Source organism: Molothrus aeneus, chromosome 6, assembly GCF_037042795.1.
Source record: "Molothrus aeneus isolate 106 chromosome 6, BPBGC_Maene_1.0, whole genome shotgun sequence".
NCBI classification, from domain to species: domain Eukaryota; kingdom Metazoa; phylum Chordata; class Aves; order Passeriformes; family Icteridae; genus Molothrus; species Molothrus aeneus.
In genome coordinates, this window is record NC_089651.1 from 45151722 (window position 1) to 45177307 (window position 25586).

Genomic DNA, 25586 nt, shown 5'->3' on the forward strand with positions numbered 1-25586 from the left:
AAAGAAAATAATGTGTTTGAAGACAGACTCAAAAGGATATTCAAAATAAAGAAGCATTTAAACCACAGAAGTACATCCTTACAACACTGTCTGCTTCCAAACCTAGAAACTGACTTTCAGCTAAATCTCACATGACCTTAGTACTCAGCAGTTTTGCATCACTGGTCCTCAAATACAATTTAATTCCCTTCACTAAATTAAAAAAAAATCCAAATCAAAAAACCAGAAAGAAGCAAAATGTATATTGAATGCTATAAGAAAATCATTTTATCAATAGCACAAGTCCTAATGTGTATGGATTTTGAGATATTTTTAAGAAGGACTAGTTGGCTATAGTCTTCCAATCCAATTAAGTTAATGTCAAGCATATTTATCAGAAATCACAATGAAAAAATTGTCAGCTTTCTTGCTGGAGAAAAACAAGACCCATTTTACAGAAGCATTCTGCACAAATAAAGCGTTTTTAAGTGTTTTATTTGTCCATTTGGAATGATTAGCATTTATAATCAACAACATAAATCCACCCCTCAGTGAAAAACCCGTCAGCTTGTTATTGCCAAACATATTACAGTCTACTGAAGGGTGAAGAATCACAGACATATAAAGATGAATAACAGTATGTCACCATTAAATCACTTACTCTGTTCATAACACTTTAATCCTCCAACATTGTAAATTAAGATTAGGGGAAAAAAAAAATCAACATTTCCAGTGACAAAATACATAGTGTTTAGTACACAATATAACAGTACAGTGTATTAAACTAGTGCATTAGAAAGTTAAAAAAAACGGACAGCTCCTTTGGAATAACTGCATCATTGCTGATCTCTCTGCTTGCAGCCACAGAAGCTACCAGGAAGTCTCCAAGAAGCATCCAACTACAGAAATCCATCACAGCTAAAATAATTTATTCTGAGATTATTATACTCATATTACCTGAATATGAGGACCTAAAATCAGATTCTTACACATGTGGAGTGACCAGTGACATTCCTTAGGAAACCAAGCAAGCAATGAACAGATCTGCATCCATACTTGAAAATTACATGGAAAATTGCCTTTCATTTTTCAGCCACTTAAGTAAACAGTTAGTTAACATTTGGAAGTCTTCTACTAGAGTTTTAAAGTTTAGTGGTTTAAACCATTTTTCAAGGTTACTGGCATATATGAAATTTCCAAGTATGAATAAGTAGTATCAATATAACAGCTAAAAGACACAACATTTTTACTTACTAGACACAGAATTTTAAGAACCCTTCTCCAAAAATGAAAATGGAAGATCAACTTTATAAAAATTTTCCAGGAATGATCTGTATAACATTAACTTTATATTAGATGACAACTTCAATGACTGAAGTTAACAATTATTGGAATCAGCCTTCAAAATAAAGGGGATCAGAAGAATAATCTCTATAAATCAAAGTACACTGAAAATCTTTTTCTCCAGATGTTGCCTGCTACAAATGGCCTCATACAGCTATTAGAGCCTTATCAAGTATGTGGAACAATTTGCTTGTCAATTAAACAGGATGTGAATGCGAAAAGTAGATGGACACAGGAAGTACATTTCATTAAGACAATGGATATCATCTTCCTTCAAACTGGCCAACAACAAACAAGAAAAATTCTGGAGCCAATTGAACTGCAAATGCGGTGAGGAAAAACCCATTCAGTACCTCATGTTCTCAATTAATTGCTTTTTTTACAACACAGTAACTTGGGGGAAAAAATAAAATGAAGCAACAGCTAAATAGAATCCCTCCATTCCCAAAGAACTGAATTATCCTCTCAATTTCACTCCACGATACCTAGGAAAAGTTTAAAAACAGCAGACACCCTTGTGTCATTACCACTGCTTGGCACACTAAACAATTCCCTCTGTGTCCACCAATTGTTATTTACCTTTTAATCAGTTTGCAAACCCTTAAAGGCAAAGACCACTTTTTTTAAAATTTCTTTTATACCAGGAAGTTCATAGCATCCATATCTCCTCTGTGCCACAGTAATATAATAAACTAAATATCATTGTTAGGCTTTAATTATTTTCTATTCAAAGCTCTAAATCTATCAAAAGAGAGAGATGTTTGCCCAAGTTTCTAGGAACAAAAGGCCAGTTTCCACATGTGACCTGACATGGAAATACCCATGATGCAATGTTTTTACTCTTTGTACTATGCAAAAAACCCCACAATATTATCATTAACAAACTAAGTTATGGTATCTTTTCATCCATTTCAACCCTTTCAGTGGAAAGAGGAGGTAGATTAGAAGTAAGCCACATGCTGCACTCCCTGATCAGTCATAAGGCACATTTCCATTCCACTGAAAATAGGATCTATTTTAGGGCTGGCAATGAAAGTTGAAAGATGTAATCAAATGCATTTGGAGAACTGCAATGTCTAGTCACAGACTGTAGCAAAAAAACAGACAAAACATCTTTTTTTTGCTATAGGAAATCTAGGTACTTTATCCAAATGAAATTTGAGAATGATGGACCTACAAAAGTATGGGGCCCACTGGCTCATAAGGCTTACTGGCATTTAATTCTTTCTTTCACAGTGAAAGCAATGGACGTAATAGAGGAAGTGTTAAAAAACGCAGCTTAGAATGAATCTGTCTTCTGTTAATTTCTAAAGTTATCTTAGAAGTGAGCTGGTAAGTTAAGATGTTGTTATTAAAAGATATTTAAATCCAAGAATTTGTTTTCATCCTTACCTTGAACTAAAATTTGCCCCCAAAAACTGAAGGGCAAAAATCCCACAGTAATAGGGGATAAAGTTACAATCATGTTGATATCTACTCAAGTAAACCTTTAACAATTACCACGGACTGAATCCAGACTCTTTGCCAAGAGATCAATCACAGTTTCGCCCTCAGCTCTCCAGTTTGACTTGGCTCTTATTCAAAGTAACATGAGAACCAGGTTCTCCAAATGCCAAAGCCACCTCAGCAAGCTTCAACGTGAAAGTTGTCAAACTGTGCAAACTCAAAGGAGCGAGTTCCGAGGGCAGCCCAGCCGTTCCCCGGTTTGGAAATGGTGACATTCTCCCAGAGAGGATAACCATTTAACAGTCCTGAGGCCGAGTTGCCCTGTCAAAAAAAGGAAAATGTTAGCTTTGTAAAATCCAGGGTCTGTGTAGACACTGAGCCTGCTCACATGGGAGATAAGACAAAGCAGAAGGATGTCAAGTCACCTTTCAACTACATTTCACACATTTTTCATGCAGAGATGCATCTAAATATTGTATAGAATCCTCTGGTGTCTATCAGCTCTGTGGAATAGATCTAATGCCTTTACAGTGAATACATTAAAGGCTCCTCTTCTCCTACTCACAGCTTTGCTAACTCAGTGTAGAACCTGAAGTGTAAACTGGTTTTCCTCTTCCTTGTATCAGACTCTTTCAAAACGGCCCAACTTTCTTAAGGTGCTATGATACACTTGGCACTGCTACTGCAGAATGAGGCAGAAGTCAAAAGTAAAGAAAGATGTAATTTAGTAATTAAGCTGAAATAAAGAGGAGACAGCAGAACTTTCAAGTATCACTCAAGCCACTTCAAGGCACAAAATTAAAACAGTTTCAAGAAAAATTACAATTTATCTTTTGTGTGTTCAACTTAAAAGTAGTAACAGTATTTAGAAAAAAGTGCTTCAGTTTACTTGTATTTCTTAATCTCAAAGACAATTATAGAGACAGGTAAAAGCAAAGAATGTCTTTCAAGGAGTCGGTGGGAGAATTATTTAAAGATGGCTCTGTACAAAGACACAGTATGCTGCATCAAACCATAAGAGGTACAAAATATTTAATAATGTAGATGGAAGTTTGAAGCATTGTCATTTTAAAATTACCCACACTGTTTTAAGTGATTAAATGCTCATCTTCAGTAACCAAATGTCTTGGCCCATTTTACAGATGGCAACCACTGTCGTAAATGTAGGTGTACCAAAGCTAAAACTAAACTACATCTATTTCAGTGAATGCCTTAGAGGCAAGTGTCCCTTTGTCTCCAAATGTGAAAGTAGAAGAGACAAAAACCAGCTTCTAATACTCAGTGGCATTCTAGCATGAGGGGCTTGGTGCATAATTTTAAGTTACCTTAAGTAGTAAAAATCCCCAGCCAAGATTCCCCATATTTCAAGACAGCTGGAGTTGCAAAGGTTCCATTAGACAAAGGGATTAGGCACTCAGAAGAGAACTTAAAGCCTTTTAGGTACTTACACCAATGACACACCCATCAAAGCACACAGGGATATTTAAAGTACAGTTTGGGGCTGCTTTCCTCCCCAAGTCACTATGGTTAAAAAAGGTGAAGTGGGAGGGAAAGAAAAAAATGCAGACAGGCTTCTCATTAACTGCAGCCCATTTATAAGTAACACAATGCCTGTGCTCTTCCAACACAGTAGAGAAGGAGCTCAGCTTATCTGAGATTTCCAGTCCTTTATTAGCTCCACATACAAGGCCTTAGTCTGCAAAGGGAACTGGTGGGAGACAGATTTGTAACACAGGCTACCTTAGTATTTTACTGACCGTCCTAAGAACAGGAAGCCAGGCCATCATCTTTCCATCAGATTAAATAAGAGACTTGCCTCTCTGACCCTTCTACCTCCAGCTTTCAATTCAGCTTTCCAGTTATTTTCCATACCTTCTACAGATTCTCAAGATCTGTTTTACAATACAGGCAGCAGAATTTGGTATGGCATTTTAATATTGATTCAATGTAACAGATACTGTTTCTGGTTTTGATAGGGTAAACCAATACAAGTACACCATCAATAGTACAGCACAGCTTTGTCTAAACTATTTAGGACTGGAAGTTTCATAACTACTTTTCTAGCTTTTTTCCTGTGTCCTTACCTGAATGTTGAGAGTGAGTGTGTGCCATGCATTATCCCGAACACCAGCAAGTCCTTTCATTAATATTTCTTTTCCAGCTGAAAAACATGCTTAAGTTAGCAAAGTGTTACTTCAGCTCTCTGCTGAAACTGATAAATACCAAGCCAGCAAAAGGATAATAATATCTATTTTTCAGAAGTGTTCAGGATTGACATTTTACCAATTTCAGTTGCAGCATGGAAGGCTTAATATGCGAACCCAGACTCTGCACTATCAGTACATTTTCCTGTTTTGCCAGAACTGCTTTCTCACTGAAATCCTCAATGCTCTTGGCAATTTGGCATAAGATGAGGATTCACTCTATGGAGGGTACAGCTTATTGAAGTGTGACAGTAGCTATCAGTCTGCTTATTCTATAGATCTTCTTGTTTATTTATTGCTTGTAACTATTTTAAATCACAGGGTTTCTGTTGCCACACTATCAAGTTGCTTAGCTCTACCCAAAATTTAAGCTAAGCAAAAATGGGGTGTGAATGACACCTGGAGGGATGACGAAGACCTGAAAAAAATAAAGTGCTACAAGTCTTCATTTATTCAGTAGACAGTTTTTACTGCAACATAATTTAACATTCAAACTCCCTTCTAGAAAAATGTAAAGATGACTGAAAATAGCTGTACAGAAGAAATTATCATCTCGCGTAACAAGTCTCAGCTTGAAATAATGGGGTGGTTGATCAAAATCCACTCATTTCATCTAGGAAAAATTACTTCTGACAGCCTGAGAAACTAATCAGGTAATGTTGTTAGGTCTTATTACAAATAAAAAAATTGAGTCAATCCTAAGCACAATTATGTATTTCCATACAGCTGAGACTTAAGTTTTTATGGAATTCTACATTGCAAAGTTTCACTAGGGAGCACTGATATGTTAAGAGAAGCTGTGTAAAACCTTTGTTATTCTACCTGTCTATGGTAGAAGTGGAAAGGAACACAGACACACACACAAAAAATATATCTTATCAGATATACTCTAGATCTAGAAGCTACATTTGACTCATCAGAAACTACTGAAAATTTTAATTCATATTCCTGAAGTGATAGGAAATGCATTTAAACAACTAAATAGGCCAGTGCCTGTCAAGTGCTCTACAGATGAATTCCCATGAATGTTAACATCACAAATAGAATGTGCTCACTCCACTGAGCTACACTAACAGGAGGATGCATAATTTGAGGAAACAGGAGGCCACTTATGATCCTCACTTTAGCCAGATGTAAGTACTGTGCCTTGAACTGCTCTCTAAGAAAAGCCATTTCATGTCAATCAGGATTTTCCTCATGCATAGTTTAAGAATATGGGTAAAATCTTTCTGTAATTGTATCGGAGTATTTATAAAAAGCAAAATAGTTCATATTGGCTAGTGTAAAAGAGACTTTGTCAGTGAAAAAACAAAAATTCCAGAAAGCTCAGCATGAGAAATGGGCCAGCCAGTAGCCTTCAGATGCTTTCTCCACATATGAAATGAGGCCATCATTAGAACCAATAGGTTAAATTCATAGTAATGACAAATGAACTATAAAATCTGAATGTTCCCTATTTTTATCAAAGTTATCAAAATGACGTGTCCATATGGCAGCATGCCCTTTTGCAGAGAACTGCTTACCTAGGTCACCAGTGACTCTGTAGGTGCCATCTGCAAAAACCCAGAAGAAAACTCCTTTGGAATCTCGCACATATATCCCACCATTGTCAACTCTTCCTGCAATAAACACTCCTCCATCACGAGGTTTTTCTATGTAGATGTCACAAGTGACTGTCATGTTTACCCTGTAAGAGAAGATTAGTGTTTTAACAAGGAAGGAATCCATTCTTTTGAATAGGCAGTATTAGAAATTACTTCATTTCCTGAGATTATACTCCAGCTCAACAGTAAAGCACTGTGTTATGCATGCAATGAGAGCTGTAAAGAATAATAAAGCAAAGTAATCAATTAGAACCATCAAATAGCACCCAGAAAATTTACACAACTTCCTCCTCCTCAGAGCTGCACTACAAGGCTCTTAACCATAAAAATTCTTTCCCTCTATTAATGGATCTACACTTGTAATACAGATACAGCCACAAGGTCATTTACTTAAGAAGTAATAATTGTCTATAATTATTTACAGAATGTGAAAAGACTGTGACAGCAGCTCAGCTGATTCCTGAATTGGAGAATATCTATTCTAGCAACTTTTCTTCTCACTTCTAACAAAGTTTCATTCTGAGTTTTCATTCTAATGTAATGCTCCAGCTTCCTGAATAGATAGTCATTACACAAAAAAGATTACTTTCTTGCCTTCCCATTTATGAAAAAAGAGACCCCCACATTTCCCTTAAGCCATTATAAAGAGACTCAAGGCAATACAGCAATAATTACATAGTAATACTTTCAAAATATATCCAGGTTCAATAAAACCATCAGAGAAAAACACTAACAAACTCACGGTAAGAGAGCAAAAAGCTTTCACACACACAAGCTTAAAATCCAAACAATCCTGAAATTGAATCATGATAAATTTCCACCAACAACTGAGGTAAAGTATCATCCTACAGAGAAATTTAATGCAAGATTGGCTCAGAATTTCAATAGCAGGTGTTCATTGTTGAAAATATCTGCCAGGGACAAGTTGAGTCTTAAACTGAGGATGAAGCAAACAAACTTGAGAGCCTGAAATTGAGGACTATTATAAAAAGTTACAGACCAGTAAAATTTGACTAATAAACCGAATATTCAGGAAGCAAGCTTGGTTTTGAAAGCAAGATGAAGACTCAGAAAGAAACTGAACTAAAATAAAATAATAGAAGTTTTAGGAATCTCAGTATAGTAATTTAAAAATATGTCCTATGTAGCTGATATAGGAATCACTGAGTATAATTTACTCAATGAGGGAAAGTTGATTATAGGGAGAATATGAGACCTTCCCTAACAGAGGGCTGCAAAAGCAAACATCAGATAACTGAAGAACAACCTCCAAGTACAAGAGGGTGATATTCTTCCAGGCTTTGGATCAAAGTGATTCAATCACATCTCCAGGCCTGAAATTAGAAGTGTGAAGCAAGTTCTGAAAAAGCATTTGCCAGATCAATGATCTAATTAAAGTGAAAAAAAACCTGACAAGACTGCTATTTTAAAAAATGTATCAAAAGAATTTAGGCTAGGCCTCTAAGCCGCAGAGAAAGTTTTTAGCATGAAGTTTATTATTATTATTAAAATCATAATTAGTTAACAGGCTCTTTCCCAAGGGCTTATTAATTTTAAATAAACATTATTCTAAAATATGCTGCTTGATTCTGAATTACCATCTTTGCAGCTCCTAGCAATTTTTTAGCTCCTTCAAAGAATTACAATTTTAACCATACTGTAATCAAAGCAGTAAACCTCAGTTACTTTCAACAGAAATAAAAGTGGTTGAAGCAGGATTGGCATCAAATCCACACAACTCTAGAAACTGCTCAGAAGATGGCAGTCTGCAACAAATACAACTGAATTATAAATGAAATACTCTGAGAGTTATGAGACTGATCAAACTCCTAACAAATACTCAAAACTATGTAATTCAAAATTAATCCTTTTCTTGGTCCAATTTAAGAAAAAAGAAACTCAGGGCACACATTGGTGTTTCTAGTATGCCAACTCAGATCCATTAGTGTAAAAAATTAGCTTGAACAAATATGCCCAGAAGGACATAAGCAAAATAAAAAACAAAAAACACATTCTAAGACAGTATAGAATTAGGCTAAACAATCATGAAATGTGGTTGAATCCCCATCCTTTAGGAGTCACTTATACAGCTGACCTTTTGCCCCTGAGCAGGGCTCAATGACTTTTAGAAGTGCCTGAATCATCATTCCTACACGTCTACAGAGAATCTGAAGGCAAAAGCAGAAGAGATTTCTCTCTCTGTCCAAGAGAAATGAGGCTTGAGACAAATTAATTGATCATTACTAGCATTGGCGAGGAGAACATTTCCCCAAATGTCACTACAAAATAGTATTTACATACCACTTAAAATTTCCTATGACACTGATGGTCTGGTCTGCATCAGAAACCCAAGTGATGGGCCGCTGAACCACCACCTGGCGGAGTGTGAACACGTGATCTCCTGGGTCAGAAGCATTTACAAAGTATTCAAATACACCTGTCTGATCTGCAAAATTTGGGGCTTCACTGAAAGGTGGATTACCTGTTCAGAAAATAAAATACACATCAACTCTAAAACACTATTTTTCTTCGGTGTACTTGTTTTCAGAAATTTCTCCTGAAAATTTTCTCCAGATTTTTGACTTGCTATATCAAAACAGCCCGCAAAATGGAAGTTTTTAAGCAGACACTGGTTTTTAAGCAAATACATGAACACCAGGTAAGACATTAAATTAAATACGCCTCATTGCAAGAGTAAGGTGCACACTCATACAGCTGTAAGTTTTTGGAAAAAACAGGTATAAATGAACAAAAACAAAATAGATCTTCAGGCTACCTCATGTAGATGATTCAAATAACATAACTTCTTGCCTTTCTACATTACAATTATATCTGCGTGCAAATGGAGTTTTTGGATAAGAGAATTCTGGCTTACGTATATTGAAATCATCATTGTAAATGGAAGGAAAGGGCTGAGGAGGAGGTGGCTCTGGGTAACCACATTTCCATCCTGTCTTGAGTGTGGTTAAAGTGTAGACTTCATCCACGTTCAGATCTAAAGAAAATCTTCCCCTCCATACCTGGAATTGAAAAAAGCTCAAGCTGCAAAAGTTAACAACTAACTGACAAAATACCCAAGCTCCTGAAGTCAAGATCCTCTGAAGTCCTGATTTAAGGCAAAATTCCCATCTTCTTGCCTCAGCATTTAAATATCTCTGGGCTATTTTTAAAACTCCTTTTCCCCAAACTTGTTATTACCTCCAGGTACACTTGTACACAGCCAGTAAAACTGCAGTCAAACAGCCTTAAAACACACCCTAAATATGCAGCTTAAGCATGAAAGTTGAGGAGTTTCACCAAAGAGGGAAGACATACCTGAAACTGCAGAGGAACTGATAATTAAAAATGATCAACTTACCTGTAAAGGATGGAGTTGCTGGAAAAGGCTGGAGTTTCCAGATTCAAAATCAAGTCTAGAATGCCACACTTGAAGGGTTTGCACCATATACTACAATGGAACACACCATACAATTTAAAACACAACAACAGCAAAATAAACAACCTTGAATATTCAATTTGAGAAATACCAGTCCTCTATGGGTGTCTAATTTTTGTTATTTTAAAGCTGTTGATCACATTAGAGGCCTCAACTTTATTCAGCTAATCATTACATATGCCTTAGATTTTTATAGATTATACATCAATAAGGCATTGCCCTAACAGGCCCTAATGTTGCTTATAAAGACAGAAAGCACTGCAAACAGACACAATCTTTAGCTTCTCTATCACCAACAATACACCTTGGATACAAGCTCTCTTCCAAGTAACCAGACTGAAATAATATCCCACTAGTTTCACTTTTATGAGGCCTTCAGTCTAGTTGCTAGTTCTCTGATTTTAATTTTTCAGCAAAGTATTTTGCTTATATGTCTCCAGCCTTCTGCAATACTACAGCAGTTACCAACATCAACAACAAAACAAGTGACCTAGAACTTGATTTGGATAAGCCATCTGATACTTCCCTAAAGGGAGCTGTGTATCCAAATTGACACTCAGCTTCTTTTCCTTAGTGAACCATTTTTTGTCAAAAGTATCATCCAAATTATCTGCTCCTAAAGGAAATTATTGCTGCTAAAAAATCAAAATCAAATCCCAAATAAGTAACAGTCAAGTTCTGAGAAGGAATCATCCAAATCAACTAACAGTGATTCCCTCCAGTTTACGCTGTGAAAGTATTGTTCACATTTCAGAGGGAAATATACTTTAGTGAAATTAAAAAATAGATTAAACAAATTAACAACTGGGAGAGTCTCAGAATATCTCTTCACAGGATGCAACAAAACCTACAATATAAAATCAACTACAGCTATTCCCCTGAAAATTAACTGATAACCAGAAAGGCAATGGCTGTGCCAGCCCAACAAACTATGTCAGCATGTCAGAGCACCCAGCCTTGGAAAATATTCTAAAGAAAAATTTAGTTGCATTTCTGTCCCATTAAATTTCTTCTTCAATATACAGATGATTAGACTGAGAGGCAGCAATTCTACAATTTCAGTTATGACATTGCAACCTGTGATACTGACTTACACGTATTTGATTATGAATGGCAATTCATTTTACAAGGCTGATCAAATGTATTCAAGATGTACTTACAAATGACCCTTTGAGGTAGAAAGTTGCTCTCTGAGGTATGACATTGAAATTTGGCAATGGAGGCCTGATACATTTAGAGTGATTATGACTCTAAAGAAAAAAAACAAATGCAACAGAAGAGACACACATTACTAGAATAGAGCACATGGCAACATTAATGAAAAACCTACAGCACATAATTGAAATTAAAAGAGCAATAATTTATTTCACTGTTATCTTAATAGCTGCAATTGCAGTAGTTTAATCATTTTATTCTGAATACAGATTTTAGGAAAGCACATGATATAACTTCCTCCCAGTGTGTCATCCAATTAAAGCTAATGTCTAATAAAAAGATAAAGATGGCATATATATTTGCCTCCAGGAAGTCTCAACAAGGTATTTTAAGTTCAGATAGAAAAAACAGCCTCTAGTGAACTCACTAATAAAGCTGCAAGTATCAGAGAACATTCACAGATACTGAACTACATAAATCAAGACAGGTTCTTCATAAGAAAACATCTCCTGTAACTTTTCTAGTCCACTGGAATTGCTGATGCACATACCATAGTTTCAATGATGATGGTAAGGTTCCCTAGGCCATCTGTCAGAGCTACAAAACTGCCACCTCCTTCTAAGTGTCCATCCACTTGCAAGTATGACCAGCCTGGCTGAGTAAATTGTGTGGTGTGTGCTGAGACAAAAATTAGAATACAATAATTAATTAATAGAAATTAATAGAAATTGTTACATTGGTAGGCTTAATTAAATTTCTCTCTCATACATGCTGAAAAAACTGAAACCTTATTTGCAGAAGAAAGTAATAGAACTTCCAAAACAAAATTTACCTATATAAGAGGAAAGATTAAAGAATTATACCGTGGGAAAATTAAAAAATCAATGCTGTGGCAGACAAAACAGTTAAAGTGATAGCAATTATTTAGACATTAAGCACAATGGATATACAGTAATCCTGTCCACTCAATTTGAATATTCATCACAGTTTAGATTTTCCCAAATCTAGTTTTTTTCTTTAAATAAAGTAAACATTTATTTTTAACAAATAATTAGCAGGGAAAGCACAGATGGGCAACATCATGAGGAATAACTAAATAATTAGTGTTTTCAGAAAGTAAGTGAAACAATCAAAGAAGAATATGACCCAGATCATTAAAATCCTGAGCAACACGGACATAAGAACAATTGCTCAGCTGTTCTAGTCATGGGAAACTGTGGCCAGTTTTGCTTTAATGCTTTTACAAATATAGATAACTATATTTGTATATATAGATATATAGATATAGATAACTATAACTATATACTATAGATAACTAGCAGAAGAACAAAAAATTAATGCATTTGTCTTGTTCCTCCTTCATGGCACTGCATAGTTACTCTACAGAACTGCAGCAAAGACAGTAAAATATTACAGGACTACAAAGTAGCCAGTGAATCTGTGTGTCCACACACACTACAGGAACATGCTTCCCTTTCCCAAGCTCAAGGAAATGCTGATTTACACAAGCCAAGAACATCAAGCAGGAAAAGAATACACAGGTTCTTTGTTCCATTTTTGCAAACTGAGAAGTACCAAATGGAATTGATTGATACTCAAAGATTAAAAATAAAAAAGGGAAAGGAAATAGGAAAGCACATTAACCTTTACAGGCACTTCAGATCAAAATATTTCAATAGTAACAGCTAGAAAGGCAGTAGCTTATTACTTTCTGATACAGCTAAAGTTCAAGTATAAACATTTCCCTTACAATTATATCTTTCTGCTTTCTATTGAAATGAGATTATTTTTTTCTTTCTGAATGTATTCACAAAACTTTCCACAAATCTACCTCAATTTGGTACAAAAAATAATCCACATAAAACCACTAAATAAAGGCCTCGGAAAATACAGTGATGTTTGGTGTCAGATCACCAACTTATAACTGCAAGATTTTCACCTGTAATCCAGATAGGAGATTCAACCTTATAGTGGCCACTCCACGGCTCCTGTGCTGTCATCAATGCGCATCGACCGAAGGGCAGCTCCTCATAATAACTGGCCACCAGGTTCCATGCAATTGTTCTGGAAGGAAAACAGGTGTTTTCTCCATTCATAGGGATAGTATTAGATTAACTTAGCACAAAAATCCATTCGTCCTTTTTCTCCAGCATGCAATGAAAACAATTTGGGGGGTGGAGGGAATATCTTTCCCACAAAGAAAACCCACAGGAAAGGAAAATAAAGCAAATCAGCAAATCAGTGTTGAGAACTTCTTCCAAAATGGTTGGTAAATTCTCTGGCTAGAGCACCACAAAAAGTTTTACATTAAAAGAAACATGTATTGAGGGTAAAGACACCATTTGTTTGAGGTTTTTTCCTGTTCTGAAGAGAAAAAATTTTGTTAGCAAAGTCTACAGCTTTTTGCTGAGTGTTGTTTCATTGAGGTTTTTGTCATTGCTTGGTTATTTCTGTGCACGGTGGTAGTTGTTTTGGGTGGAGTTTTTTAGGGAAGCAGTTAAGTACCACAAAAAAAAAATCTTTATCTATATAAGTAACATACAAAAAACAACTTTAACCAGCCATTCTCAAGGAGTATTTGCTCCATCCTGACAAGGATAATCACACGCTTTGATTTGGGCTTCACTGAAAATGCTTTGCAAAGATTTTAAAGACCTCTGGGCCTTAAGGATGGAAATACAGCTTAACAGAGCAGATAAGCAAAAGGCAAAAGCTGTCAATCTGTTTTGCTATTGCATCCAGGTGCATACAAAGGCCTCATTCTAAAGTCACTGCCACAGACTTATCACACTATACATACATACAGAAGAGATCCTGGAAGTCTACAAAAACGTGATCATAAAATAAACAACTGTTGAAGTTAAATTTAACTTGCTCACATCAAACTTGTCCTGTTGATTTCAAACTTAGAAAGAAAAGTAGGAAACTCAACTTCAAAGGAAATAAACTTAGCAGAAAGATAAGCTGCCTTTCGTCAGAAAGGTTTTGTTTTCGTATACAAGCCAAGATAAGTCCACTGCTGGACATCTGGACTTAGAACTATTCTACAATAATTTATTAATACAACACATATGCCTCACTGTTAGGCTGAGAAAGAAATGGGCATATATAATTTGAAAGGGCTTGGAAAAATATAAAAACAATGGGAAAAAAATTGCCCCAAATTAAGATATTAAAATATATGAGGATAAGGAAGCAAGCAGAATGATCAGGAATTCATGAAGGAAATATTCACCTGTTTGAAAATTTCAGCTTGCAAAAGATTTGTACAAACGGTGACTAAAGAAATTTCCCTTTACAAGTATTAGTGATTTTCCCTGCATTCCACTTGAAGCGACAAGAAGATTTCTCTCAATTTTTCCAAAATGAAGTTACAAAGCATCTAAAAGCTTTGAACAATTTTGCTCACATGTTGACGCCTACATTTTCTTTAATTAAACTTCTTCTTTCAGATTACCAGTTGCTGCACCAGAAACATCAAAGTTTATTTTCTATTCTTTTCTAAAACTGAGTTGTGGAATTTCCCAGTAAAGACAACTTTTTTTTTTTACAGTTTTCAGTTTGGAAAGAAAATGTGCAGAAAACAGTAAATTTATCATGCATGTTTAAGAATGGATTCTGAGAAAGAAGTTGTATGGAAAAACTAGATAATTACATCTGTTATTATCTGTTTAACTGAAGACAAACAATCTGATAAAGACCTCAAGAAAAATATGATAAATTAGTTTTATTGCTATTTTCCTCCAATGTTATCTCTTCTTAAGAACATTCTCTTTTTGATAATTATAATCAATCTCAAAGGCATCTGAAATTAACTGCATAAACCCACTGCATAAACTGCATAACCCCATCAAGTGCTGGGGAATAAGAATACATTGAAACCTATGAGACTTCTACTCCAGAAAGAGGTCAGAACAGCAGACTTCCTATCTTACAATATCTGACTTCAGACCACATTGGGGCGATTTTCAGTTTAGCTGTTTACTGACCAGAGCAGATGGATGTGTTATTTTAATAGCACTTTAAATAATTCTTACACCCCAGGATGTGAAAGCAAGCAGCAGTGCCCAACACTTACGCAGTCATGTTTCCATTCACGTAGTTTTGGTTCAGGATCCGAGCCCAGCAGCCTGCACCAACATCATTATTGAAAGTACTGTAATCTTCTGATGACCACAGTTTCTTCCCAGTTAATATGGCATTTTGCACTGTTTTTGTCCCAGGATAGTGAGCCCTACACAGTATTTTGAAAAGAAAGAGCACTTAGTACAAGGAGAAAATCAAAGTTTGGAAGTACATATAGCAGCAGTGATTAACTTCCTTCAAACTGAAAATGAAAAATAAAATTTCTTTGGAATACCACAAGCAGAATACAAGAATATTGAACAAGGGGGAGCTGTAACATTCCAGAGCTTATTGTATTTACATTAGTAGATTATTTCTTCTGCTACATGATAGCATTTAGTTAAACTTAGATTTACAGATGCCATGCAATTTTCACAGCTTGCTAAAGCAAATCTCTGCCCTGAAATTGAGCTTGAAGATGGTCATTACCATAATCTGCTGGATAGAGAAAATACACGTTAACTCACACTATCTTAAACAAAACTATAAATAATGTAAAACTAACAGTAAGATACAGCACTAGGCATTATGCTAAGAATTTAGCTGCATGAATGGCTTAGAACTAAACATGAACTTGACTGATTTTGTACATCTTTTTTAATAAACTCAGGTTTCAAAAAAACATGCTAGTTGGACTAGAGAAGTTACAAGGTATAAACTGATAATAGTTGAAACATATAATGATAGCTAATTTTCTTTTCAAGGCCTTCCTTAGTATGAGACATCCTTTCTCCCAATGGAGGCTTTGATTATACTCAATCACAACACTGACACTGACCCATGGTGCAAGGTTTGCTGACTGAAATAAAACCTTTCAAACCACTTGCAGAAAACAGGGTTGTGATTTTCCTCACTTAGCACATTCACTGAACACACTTAATATATACACTAAAATGGAACTATTTCCTTAACTGCAACTTGACAAATTGATTCATTTGTGGCAGGAATACAAAACCAACAGTTTTTCTAGGCTGACTGTTGGGGTTTTTTTCATTATTTTCCCTCTAATGGACAATGACCTAGTTCCCAGTGTTGTAGTCCTTCATATGCAGCTTCACTATCAGTAATGTAACAGATAGTGGGGATTTTAGCTACATTCTGCTCTGCTGTACAGATTAGTGTGTATTTCCCCTTTGGCTTGGAAACCTAAGTGTTGCCTTAGTATCAAGCAAAAGATTTTTGTAATGGCATAAAGTGCATAGCTTGCAAAAATAAAGAAGAGAAGGAATAATTTGTCTTTCTACACTCCTGAAAATGTGTTTCTGAAGTGTCAATATCCCTGCCCAATAAAAGCTGAAATACACAAGAGATATTTAATTTCCCTGCTAAGACTGAATCAGAGTAGGGATGTAAAACTTACACATTCAGTGTTAAGAAAATACAGCTTACTTAGACAGTGTAAAAACTGTTGAGCTTCATCCAGATATGATCCAAGACTCCACCTATGAAAAACTGCCAGGATACTCTTCATATTCAGAATGGGGGGACGGGTTAATTGCAAGGGTAGATGACACTGACTTCCTATATGTATTTGCAGAAAATAGCCCTCATTTCAACACCTCCTATGGTTCAGATATATAAAGATTAATGGAAAAGACTCAAATTGAAGCAAGGAACTGAGAAATTTGAAGCATGTGATTGGGTCAGGCAAGTTTATGGGACCTAGTAAGTAAAGTTTAGAGCTACTGTAAAAATAAAAGTAGCTTCTTGTACAACAATGTACAACATTTCATACACACATTTCCATTCAGACATCAATCAATCTGGAATTTAATCTACTAGAAAAATATTATTATGATAAAACCCAAAACTAGTATAACAAATCAACTGGTTCCATGTTTTCCAAATACAAATTTGTCATTAAAACAAAATGGGAGCTAAGAATCAAGTCATTGTAACTCAAAGAAGACTCATAGCCCAAATTCATTTCTGGATCACAAAATTTCAGTAACAAACCAGTGGAAATTACAAGACTGTGTACTAAGTTGTAAAGCTAAAGCACTTTTTGCATATCAGTTAAGAGTAACCAGAACCCTCATAATAAACAGTGTTGTCCAAAAAACCTTCAATCCATCAAAAGTGCAACCATGCCCAACAGGAATCTTCAGCATGATAGAAGACTCCTGATTGAATTAAAGGTTGAGGCTGTTACTGGGACAAGAGCTGCATGATTTGATTGGGTTAGTAAGAGAGTTTTATAGTATCAATCCTTTCCTTGCAGGTAAGAGTACACAGAGGTAAAGCTTTGTCTGTGTTAGTTCTAAGATGAAGACAAACTATAAACAAGCCACCATGAAAGAAGAAGAGAGAGAACCCCCTACCCAATCACATCGACCACTCCGTGGAGCTCAGAGTCAATCATCATGACAAAGGAAATGGGCTCCCACAGTCTATCGCTGGCTATGATCCTCACCTGCTCCAGACCATGCTTATCCAATGTGTACCTCAACAGCTTGGGAAAAAAAAAGGAGAGCAAATAACAGAGAGAAGAAAAAAAATGTTTTTCAAATTGTCAAAACTTCATGTTGGGAAAGGCAGCATCTTCTTCAGCGCTAGCTGAAAAAACTACTATGCTTCAATTCATGTTTTTGCAACTTGGACAAGTGTTACACCAAACAAAACATACAAGACTGTCAAGCACAAAGCGACTTCAAAGGACACCTTCTTCTACCATTCTGACTTCCAAAATACATGAAAGAAAAATTAAAAATGTTTTGTTCTTCTTACAGACACAAAAGTATAGATAAAGACAAAGCATATCACATTTCATGCAAGATACTCTATTTGCAGATCAGCCACTTAGATGTTACAGTGCTGACAGGTAAACTGTAAGATGTGTATGAACTTTCTGAACCTGAGCATTTGAAGGACAGACACCTAAATACTATTATCTTTCACTAGGTCAGCAAGAACTCTCTCTGGTAGTTAGTACCTTAAAGTCAGCATTGGTTGAGAAGCATGGTGTTCTTGTTTTGTACTAACCTTAATTTCTTGATAGATAACAAAACCAAAGTTTCCTGCACAGGAAAACTTAACACTTCATTTTTTGTGATTAGTGGTGGTGGGGAAGTTGGGGAAAAATCTATATGACATTCAAGAAAAACCTCTGACAAAAAGAACTTCCCTTTTAAAGAACAACTAAAACATATCTGTGGTTCTAAAGGCACAAACAAAAACAAGTACTCCTATCCTTGATTCTGTCAAGCTCTTAAAGAAACAAGCTCTTAAAGAAACAATGTACACAAGACTGTGTACATTAAACAATGTACACAGTCAGTACATTCATTCTTCAAGCTGTATTGTCATGGAAATCATTACTAAAACATTTCCTAATGCACCTGTTGAGCTGCAAGTCTTGCCTAACCTAAGAAAGTTTTTTTAAGTTTATTTTAGACCAAATGAGTTACTATATGCTGAAACTATAATCAGGATTTCTCAGGCAGACACTTTCAGGTGACTGATGTTTACAAACTCAACACATATAAAAGCAGTTTCTTTATAAAATTCCCGCTTAACTGACTTGCTATAACCCTTCACCATGCATTCACTTAAACTATGATGAGCATATCATACTTCCTCACACACAGAGGATAAATGGTACATGAGCGACTGCAAGAATGCTCTTATCACAGTAAGGTTAACAACAGAGATAAGTTAACAAATGTAACAAAAGTGAGCAATTTGTATCTGCACGGGTAATTTCCACCGGAAACATGTAATTTTGTAAAAGCTATGTATAATTTTGAGAAACCAGAGTTTACAAAAAGAGCAAGAGCAGCAGAGTAAATTGCCAGAAGCAAGTAAAAATGTGTATTATGGAACAAGAGTGAAGGTAAACAGTTGAGTTGACATTTGCTGAAAAACCAACAGAAAAAATTGAGATAGGCTGTATTAGTTTACAAACTTTGGGTGCTTGTTTTTACCTCTATGTTACTGTCAGTTCATGCATTTCTAATATTATCTGTTATCAGAAATTCAACAAGAAACAGAAACTTCAAGCTCTAGTATATGACCAGAAAAATCTCAGCTGCAGCCACAGAAAGTCCCAGGGTGATAAGTTCCACTCTGAAAGCTCAAGTTCACCCAAAATGAAAACCAGCTGCAGACCAAGAATCCAATCCTAAGGTTTTTCTGACTTGGAACATGCACATGCAGATTAGTTAAAAGTTTCCTGTCATTTACTAGTGCTAAGAAGCCTAAAACACAGCTCCTAAATGGACACTTGAAAGAAATTATAGAAGAGTGATAAGGTCAGCTTATACATGTACTAAACTGAAAGAAGAGAGAAAGAAAGACTAATCCGTCACCACTGTACACAATGATGGAAAAAATGGAAACAGCTAGGAAATATGAAATAAGAATATATGACTCTTGAAAATGGAGAGGAAGACTTAGAGATAGGAAGGAATGTTTAAAAGGCCTCGCTTCTCCCACACTTACCCGACTACCTCAATAGCCTCATTAAGATAGGGATCAACTATCATCTCTTTTGAGATGCTCCAATCTCCATCCGCAGCGATGATGCCAACGTTCCATAGACCCAGTCTGTCCAAAGAATGTCGAAGCACCTTAGTAACAGATAACACCACTTAAAGTACAGCCTTCATCAATGAGGCAACATGAAATTCAAGACTGAAAACAAGAACTTCAGAAGGAGTCAGTGGAAGCCTCTATTTACAGACCAGGATGGATAAGAAAAGTTCTCACTTCTCAAACAAGAGCTATGGTAGCAACTAAGATGAAGTTAATGGTAAGTATTTTTAAAACTGAAGGGTTACCTCAGATATTGAGATGGTCATTATACAAAAATGGGCTTCTCATCACTTGGACAACTTTTGACACCAGAAGTGCACATGTATATGTGCAGGGATAGAATGTAAGAAAATAAAGATAGTGCAGAAGGTAGTCCCACACCTGAGGAGTTGCAGCTGCACTAATCACCAAAGATTAGGAACAGGCCTGCCCTTAATAGGCCACAGCTGTGTCCAATAAGAAGATGAGCACTACAAAAGAGTGGGTTAGCTGGGTGAGGAGAGAGCTGGAGTTTGTTGGCTGTGCTGTGAGGAAGGAGTCAGTGCTGTGAGGAGCTGCCCATGAGAAATCACTGAGACGGTATGGAGCTTTTGCAATAAGATGACAACACATATACTGCACTTGGACACTCTCAATATACTGACTCCTTGGCATGTATGTAATTCATTACACAAAAGTAATGGATTTATCATCAAGACAGTCATGTTAAACTAATCTAAAAATGACAGCTAGCTGAAATGTGGAAGTGGGCATACATCCCCAAGTAATCAGAAGCAAAAGTTAACCTGATCTCCCAAAGAGTACATTGAAAAAACAGGATTAAGGTTTTAAAATAGAAAAGACCTATCCATGCAGCTCTCTACAAGAACAGAAATCTCTACCAAACACTGTCCTGTTCAAGTGAAGAGCACCTAAACATTTTTTTCACGTCCCATTTTACTGAACAAAAGAAAAAAAAACTCCTTGATGTTTAAGTTTACCCACTACTTGGTTCTCATGTTTCACTAACTTTCAGGGAAAACAATGAATAAACCTAGAATTGCATATTTACAACAAAACTGAGGGCAACCAACTTTGAATTCAAACATGCCAGCAGAAAAGAATCCTATTCTGTCTTTCTAGCTTCTCTTTACTATTTCACTGTTAAAGATGATAAACACCTTATATTTGTCTGTGGAAATTCTTAGGTAAAATATACTCAGCCTTAATACTTAAGAATGAACCACACTTATAGAGGGCTGGTACTATCTGAAAACTCAAACCAGAAATTTAAAAAAAAAAATTAAAAATATATTTTCAGCAGCTTGCACATACAGCTCCATCTGAGAAAACCCAGTCCACAGTCTAAAATGTTTTTTTTAAATTTTAGATTTAAAAGAATGGTGCACTGTGTGCATGCATGCATAAAAAAGATTTTGCAACTTGATTCAAAGATCAGTAGGCATAAACACTCAAATTATTTCTTGTAATAGCCCTCTGGCAATGTGAAGAAGAATAGGGAGCATTTCTCTTTTTCATGTAGTCAAATAAGGACAGAAATAAAAGTCTAAGTGTTGATGACAATCAAAGCCTAGATCCAAAACTAATTAGCACATAAAATTTAATAAGAAGAAAAGTAGCAATGAAGTTCTGTTCAGCTGTTTGAAACTTTTGAAACACAGAGTCTACCAAAAGAAAAATTCATAATACTAGAAGGTTCTTGAAATTTAAAGCATTCTAGCTACCTAGACATTCAGAAAAATTGCCTAACCACAGAGACAGCTCAGAAGAACAAAACGAATGATTTCAGAATTTTCATGCTGAAAGAGAAGTACCAAGGGCACAGAACTGCATGCACCCAAAAGACACTCCACATTTGCAGAACAGTTCCCTCACACACAGTATTCATATAACTGAAAGAACAGGGATTTCTTGAACAAGAATTTAGAAGCAGTAGAGTCTCCATTTCTTTCTTCTTTTTTTTCTACTTATTAAGAAACATAATTAGTGCCTTAGAGGATAAGTAAAAACTTAGCCAGATAACTAAGAGTTTATCTGTGATGTATTTAACAGGAATTACAGAAAATGTTTGGTGTGGAGCAGTACATTTCAGTATATTGCCCTCTTGCTAAATGGCAGACTGCAAACAGAACTATAGTGCTGAGGAGAGAAGTGGTGCCAAGTGACACTGTAAGAGAATGAATGGTAAAACAGGTGTTCAATAAAAAAACCTCTTATCAGTTAACATACAGTGGAAGGAAGGCCAAAACCTTTCAGTAAATACTTGGGTGATTTTATGGTCAAATTTTAAACTAAATATTCAGCTCTAAAAGCCAAATGCTCAGTCCCAATTCAACAGTGTTCAAAAAGCTATAAAGTAGGATATTGGGCCTACACTCAACAGTTTGCTCTCCATATTCTTTCTCCCAACATGAGCAAGCCAAGACAAGCAGACAAGAAAGCATCAAGGTGAAATGACACAGATTTGAGATTGTTCAGCCTGAAGAGAAGGTTTTGGGATGACCTAATTGCTGCCTTCCAGTACCTTGAGAACCCACAAGAAAATATAGAGGGACTTTTTACAAAAGCATGTAGTGACAGGACAAGAGGGAATGGATGGCCCCATCCCTGGAAGTGTTCAAGGCTAGGCTGGATGAGGTTTTGAGCAATGTGGTCTAGTGGAAGGTGTCTCTGAACATTGAGCATGGTAGGAGCATTGGAACTGGATGATCTTTAAGGTCCCTTGCAACTCAAGCCATTCTATGATTCTCTGAGTTTTGTTTGCTTTTAAGAAGAAGTAATGCCATTTGTGTCTTAGCCTCAAGCAAGAACAAGGAAAGGAAAAAAGCAGGAGCTTGTGCTTAAGATCTCACCACAAGACAATGTAACAAACAGAAGAGAGTTTTCAAAGCAGGGCAGGGGGCACTGCAGGAGCATTCAGTAGTGAGAAATATTACAGCTATCTTAAGGTTGGTTATGTGAAATACCACGTTCTTCCAGCTTTTTAGAACAAAAGGTACTGAATTTTGCAAAGATAAAAACGCAAAGCCTTTACTGTGATTTAATAGCAATATTTAAGGGTACTGTTATCACAGAACTTAGCTACAGAATTTTAAGCAATTCTAGATCTTGTACTTCTAGCTATATCCAAGCTGGTATAAAGATGATTTAAGTTTGTATGATAGTAGCATCAACTGAAGCTTCCATAAAAATTTAGAAGCATTTGGCATACACTGAGATGCCCAAAGTTCAAAGTAACAGTTTCAGACAGACAAAATAATCTGATATCTGAACACGTAATCTTTCCATGCGTGCAACTACAAGAAACACAGTTCAGTAAGTGACATAGTTGCAGAATTAAGGTACCTTTTCCTACACAAATTCAGAAAGCTAATTGTTTGTGTACAGTACGACAAGTACTTTACAGAAATAAGAAAAGAATACATACCTTAATGTATTTGCTACTAAATGCCCTTTCATTCCATATCTATAAAGAGAAAGCAAAATCCATTTAGAAAAATCAGGATACGTCAATGGAGAATGAAAAGATTTTACTTATATATAGGCAAGATTATAGAATCCATTAATCAGCTCCATGGTTTCCGTGTGCTAGAGGGAAGTGCTGATTGATTATCGGCTTTTCTGGGGAAAATTCAGTATGAAAGTTCATTGTGGGTACTTGTTTATCTTTCTCTAAGGTCTGCTGATTGCCTTCTTGCTGACAAGAATGCTAGAGCTGCTTGAGCTCTACAATGGCAGCAGTGTTACATTACCAGTGGCTCTACAGTTTGCTAGGAATCATTGAGAAACACGTTGTGGCTTCAAGGTGAGGCCTAATGAATGGGCTCCTGTTGCAATACGTGGGCATAGGAGAGCCAGAATAACTAACATACTGAACAAAATCTGTGAAGCCTACTGTTCTTTCTAATTTACACAGGACTACATCCAAGCTTACACACAAAAGAGATCTAGCATATTTTAAGTAAACAAAATTTTCCATCTTTTATGGAGAGTTTAAGCTAAACACAGCTGAAAATTAAAAAGCAGGAGCACTGATCTTCCATTCTACCAAACCCCCGGCCTATAAAACACATAAGCAGAAACCTTTTTTCTCTCTTTTCTAACTGCAACATGAACACTGTGACTCACATTCACCAGTAAAGGTTTAGCTTATGAGTAAATACAATTTATTTTTATATTTCTACATCTTCCTATAAATGCTAACATGAAACTTCAGGAATGAGCCAATCAAAACATTACTTAGTGCAAGGCTCATCTCATCATAAAGCAAATAGTGATACAGAACATGTACTTACTGCAAAAAGAGTGGTAAAGACTAACCATGTACAACCATAATAGCATTGAAATTGTTTTGACAGTTTCTGAGCCTTCACAGACCTCTCACTGTTTCCCTGCATTTCAGATTATACCCACAATGAAATGAGACAATATGTAATATCATCACATTGCCTGGATAAGGAGAAATTACCTTTTCTTAGAAGGACAGAATTTAGAAAGCTAATTACTGTGAAGTAACAACACTGAAGTCAATATTACTCAAATACATGAAGTAAGCAGAACTTACTTTCTACTCCAAGAACACAGAGCAGACAAAAATGTAACAGCAATTGTTCTTCCTCTCCCCACAACTGAATTGCTGAAGTATCACTATGTTACCCACAGTGCAAGGCTGACCCAACTGAAATAAACCAGCAACACCAAGGGGGATGCATTCCCCAGGAGATACAGGACAGATCCTGACCTTCCCACATTGCAGCAGAAACATCTGACTTCTGAGGGATGGGAACCACTGTTTTAGAAGCTTTGTTCTGGACTGCTGAAGTGATTTTCAGCTTTTCTGCAGTTAAACTTCTCATATCAAAACATTTAAGACTCCAAATTAAGTGTTCAGTAAGTATAGGATTGATTTTAGAGGAATCCCAGACAAACTTTCTTGCTCAAATAGTGAACTTGAAGAGTGTTTTCAGATTGTCTGCTTCTCTCTCTCATATCCAATTTATGACATTTTTTCTCAGACATTCATTCACTACTTCCCTGTATTGCACTATAGGACAACACAATAGTTGTACTGTAAAACATGAACTTTTATCTACTAAAAATGATTCAGGTAAAAATGCAAAAAGTTGTAGAGGACTGCTCCTCTGCAAAATAACAACCATACTTTATGCTAAGCCATGTTAGCTGACTTTCAAACTGTGTTAACTGATGCTTTTGTTAAGTGGCAACTGCTGAAAGGCAAGCAGAACAAACAAGGCAGAAAAGGAAAAAGAAGTCTCAAATTATTAGGTAACTGTTTTAGTACTGGGAAGGTAGGAACCACTTGACACTTTTTCTGCTTTAACAGCCATCATTTCAGGAGGACTGTAAACTAACACAACTACTGCCTTTCCCCTGGTAACAGTACAAGCTGAAACTGCAATTACAAAAAAAATTTCTCTTGCCATCCTCCTTCTCCTCCAATCATCAACAATGAGAGGCAAGCCCAAGATTTTAGGAGTGAAGATAGATAAAATATACATAAAATACACAAGAGATTTTGCTTTACTGACCCCAATATAATCAATGTCCAAATCATGATACTGTTTTGCTCCTAATATCCAAGAAACAATATAATAAGCAGTGATATCTGGATAGTCATAGGGCCAATTTTCACCCTTCCCTATCCATCCTGGAAATGCCCAAGGTAACCCTGGAAAAAGAGAAGAAAAACAAACGAAAAAGGTAAGTGGTTGGTTTACATTACTCAATAAGCTTAAAGAG

At 36.0% G+C, this 25586-nt stretch overlaps 1 protein-coding gene across 1 annotated transcript in view; it reads right to left on the bottom strand.

The window, feature by feature from the left end:
• Positions 1–457: 457 nt before the first annotated feature.
• The window catches only part of GALC (galactosylceramidase), a 31604-nt gene continuing 6475 nt past the window's right edge, over positions 458–25586 (bottom strand). Inside the window, 13 exon segments of the mRNA XM_066552044.1 lie at positions 458–3090; positions 4854–4930; positions 6497–6660; positions 8879–9059; positions 9453–9597; positions 9936–10025; positions 11174–11263; positions 11719–11846; positions 13108–13232; positions 15247–15402; positions 17615–17745; positions 23254–23292; positions 25376–25515. Coding sequence (XP_066408141.1) covers positions 2947–3090; positions 4854–4930; positions 6497–6660; positions 8879–9059; positions 9453–9597; positions 9936–10025; positions 11174–11263; positions 11719–11846; positions 13108–13232; positions 15247–15402; positions 17615–17745; positions 23254–23292; positions 25376–25515 — 1610 coding nt within the window. The 3' untranslated portion in view covers positions 458–2946.